The sequence below is a fragment of the Pseudomyrmex gracilis genome, unplaced genomic scaffold (assembly GCF_002006095.1).
Source record: "Pseudomyrmex gracilis isolate BER0280 unplaced genomic scaffold, ASM200609v1 scaffold_2898, whole genome shotgun sequence".
NCBI lineage: Eukaryota > Metazoa > Arthropoda > Insecta > Hymenoptera > Formicidae > Pseudomyrmex > Pseudomyrmex gracilis.
The window spans coordinates 7,923-11,889 of record NW_018023482.1 but is presented as its reverse complement, the minus strand read 5'-3'; the positions used below and the strand labels follow the sequence as shown (position 1 = coordinate 11,889).

At 35.9% G+C, this 3,967-nt stretch overlaps 1 protein-coding gene across 1 annotated transcript; it reads right to left on the bottom strand.

Moving 5' to 3' along the window:
* Nucleotides 1–2,486: 2,486 nt before the first annotated feature.
* LOC109863016 (very low-density lipoprotein receptor-like) lies at nt 2,487–2,902 on the bottom strand (the record flags this gene model as incomplete). Its single annotated transcript, XM_020443192.1, has 2 exons — nt 2,487–2,602; nt 2,686–2,902. Coding segments are annotated over 2 exons (333 nt in total), but the record flags the coding sequence as incomplete, so codon positions are not given.
* Between the last annotated feature and the right edge of the window lie 1,065 nt (nt 2,903–3,967).

The following is a 3,967-nucleotide window of genomic DNA, read 5'->3' as shown; positions in this document are numbered from 1 at the left end:
ATTGTGCTCAGGCCCTAACTCGATCTGTCATATGCAATTACAACCTCACCACAATGACATTTAGTACATACTGTCATATGCAATCACAACCTCACCGCAATGACAGTTAGTAGTACATACAACGTGAACAAAGCGCACCTTCGAAACAACCAATCAGCATCGCGGAAAAGAGACAACAATTAAGATCGAGAGAATCGATTCTGATTGTTTGCACACGCTTTTTCAGATAGGACATGTAGCTCTGAGTGAATGTAGCGATAATTTGTCTTTAGATTCTGATAAACTATTATCAAAAATAAAAACAAAGGAAACTAGAAAAAAAAGAAAAAAAAATTGTATAGTGTATGCACTAAACGTTATAAAAAGAGTAAGCAAATATGGTTTCAGTGTAAACTTTATTCTGATTGGACATATAGAAAATGTGGGATAAAAAAGGTGCTAAATTATTTTTGTCAAAATTGCTTCTAAAGATATCTAAAAAATTAAGTTTTTTTCTCAATTGTAATTTTAAAAGTTGTTTTGAAAGTTTGATTAATAAAGTAAAAGTTACTTAAATTTAAGTAAAAAATATAACTTTACATTGATGGTTTTGTTAATTTTGAAGAGATTATTATGAAACTAGTTTTAGCATTTTGTTTAACAATTGTTTGGTAACAATTATTTTACTGTTTTGGTAACAATTGTGTTAATGTCTATTAATAGTTTGTTTAGTATTTTGTTTGTAAACAGTTAAAGATTCTTATTATAAGGAGTCGGCTCTTTCATAACATTCGATGGCTCTTTCAATACCATTATGTTATGAAAGAGCCGAATTTTACTTTTTTTTTAAGTGTGAACATATGTTTATTAAGCTTAGAAAATATGTTTATTAAATTAGATTTTGTCTTTTTTTTTATTACATAACACAAAGGAATAAGTAAACTACAAATTAATAAAACAATAAGCGTTGTGTTTGCTTTTTAAATAGTTTTTTAACTCCATACTAACACTGGCTCTTTCATGCCACTCTTCCTCTACTTTAATAAAGTAATACTAGTAGTATGTGGGAACTTATGGCGCGTCACAACAAACCCCTTTTATTTGTCCCCTTTACCACTACTGTCGCCAGTTCTCCACCACTTCGGTTTCCCCTTTCCGTCAGGGGATTCTCCTACTTTTTTTGTCTGGAAGTTACGCCCCGGTGGAGGGGTTAGATAGTTGACATGATTTATGACCTTATTTTTTATAAATTTTTTAATAAATTGTTTATAAATAAGTGGTTGCAAATAGAGTATAAATATATGGTGGTAAATAATATGGGTGTAAGAATGGGGAAAAGGAAAGTGCGAGTGTAATATTTTATTAAAAATTATTTTAATTTCCGTCTCTCATGTCAATACGTTTGTTGACGTATATTTAGTCAAATGTCTTTTCATATGTAATTGCGAGTCAAATGTCTTTTCATATTTAATTGCGTTTTTTTCTTTTTGTTTGTATATCTTTTCTAAAGATGATCCCACCCAGGGATCAAAACGTAAAACGTCTTTAAATAAAAATAATTTACATAACTTCACATCCCGTCAACTGTGTTTAGGCTCACATTGGCCAATTTACTTCCTTAAGTTTTTTACAAAATTAGAGCTTTACTTGATTTACACTATTGTTAAGAAATCATTCCATAATCGCAAGAAACTTTTCATCTCTCACATGACAAGAGTCATATATCTATTTCCCCTATTCAAATAAGGGCCCCGCAAAGAAGTCAACCCTTGTCAAAGATATACAAACCTTATTTTTATTTCATTCGGACCCACCGACTATCTCGGCCTGAGCCATAGACGCTTGCTAGTAGGGGTTTGTTTTGACGCGCCATAACGCACCAGGCGCTCATTGGCCCCTTCCTAACATTAGCTCCAGCTATCCCTGAACCTCGCTCATTGGAAGCCATATCGTACTACGCGCTCATTGCTCCTTCTCGGAGCCCGACGACATCCCCCGCACTTACAGCTACTCCCTCGCTTTCTACCCATGCTCAGCTTCAGCCCTTATACACGTTCTAACGCTCGAAGCAATAACATCGGACCAGCACTTATGCTTTAATCTAGATTTCTTTTTAATAAAATATTACACCTGCACTTTCTTTTTCCCCATTCTTACACTCATATTATTTACCACCATATATTTATTTTCTATTTGCAACCACTTATTTATAAACAATTTATTAAAAAATTTATAAAAAAAAGGTCATAAATCGTGTTAACTATCTAACCCTTCCACCGGGGCGTAACTTCCAGACAAAAAAAGTAGGAGAATTTCTTGACGGAAAGGGGAAACCGAAGTGATGGGGAACTAGCGCCAGTAGTGGTGAGGGGGACAAGTGGAAGGAGTTTGTTGTGACGCGTCATAAGTTTCCACATACTACTAATACGTTTTCTAGAACTATTCTATAACCATAAAATTAAAATAAAACTTTTATTCAGTATGGCATATAAAAAGTACTTACTCACGTGCTGTGCACATTTCTGCAATTTCGTCAGATGCGTCTACGCAGTGCCGAATACCATCGCATACTTTAGATTTTGGTAAGCATTGTTTTCTGGTTTTACATCCAAATTCATTTTCACTGCAAAAACCAATAACTCATCTTTGAAAAAGTTACAGTTTATGAAATTATAAAATAAACTAATATTCTTGAATGCTATTAACCGGCATTTATATTCTGAACACTTTTCACCCTTGCAATTAACAGTTGCGCATATGTTTAAATCTTCATCAGCACCATCGACACAGTCTTTAACACCGTCGCAAACAACTTCCTGATAAACGCAACCTCCATACAAACAACGAAACGTATATTCAGGACATGGATAGTCGCGACAGATTATTGCATTTTCATCGCTTGAATCTCTGCAATCTGCATAGCCTGGTAAAAAAATAAATATAATCTTCGTGATTTCTAATTTATCATCTATGTTTCGAAGAAATCATACAACACATCGTAACTAGTAATTTTAAAGCAAAACCATACTTGAAAACCGCAAGGGCCTAATATTGTAATGTGTAAATATACTAAATAGTACTTCACTTGCACTACACTTATATATTTATTAATACGTTACGCACGGTGTCAATCTCTGGGACTGACAGTGAACTTTTTGTTTGGGCGGCATCGGTTCGTGAGACTGGCAGTATGAAGTTTAAAATAACTAAAAATGTTGTAATTTTAATAAAGGTTTTAAACTAATACATATATAAATATAAAATCATTAAGAGCCGTTCGCAGGATGTTGTGCAAAAATGTATATATTGTGACGTGACATTTTTCGTGTCCGTCACAAGGACATAATTCCGGCCGGCACAGGAGGCGGTGGGCTTGTATATTCCACTGTTTTTTAGGTTTTAGGGAGAGCAGCTCATAAGTTCGAACACAGAAAGCGAGCGCGTATATATTGGCAAAGGCGCGTGACGCCTCTATTAAATATTGTCATTAACATTAAAATGTACTCTGATATTGTTAATATTATTTGCAAGTGGAGCGTTATTTGTTTCAGAACTATTTTGTATTAATGAATAGCGTTTCAGGATGTTGTTTTGTGCCGCATAAGCTGCGCGACGGCTAGTGTTGCCGTTCGTTATTAGCGAGGAGAGAGACAGTAGATCACAAGGCGAGGCGTCGGACAAAGAAGTACAAAGTAGATAAAGACGAATAGATGTACAGGGCCGTAAGGGCTCTGGAGGCATAAAGCGCGACGACGAAATCGCCAAATGACCAAGAAACGGGAGATGTCGACACTCCGAATTTTCCAAAAATCGGAGCGGAGCTCCTTGTGGCGTCTCGTGACCGCGATGCTAAAAGATGAGCCCGAACAAGCTCATCGATCAGAGGAAAGCGCGAAGAGCGGATCGAGAGGCACAGAATCAGGACCCGTGTCGATGAGTTGCCGATACGCACGTGGCCATTGTCACTTGCGACGCCGTGAAAAGAAGA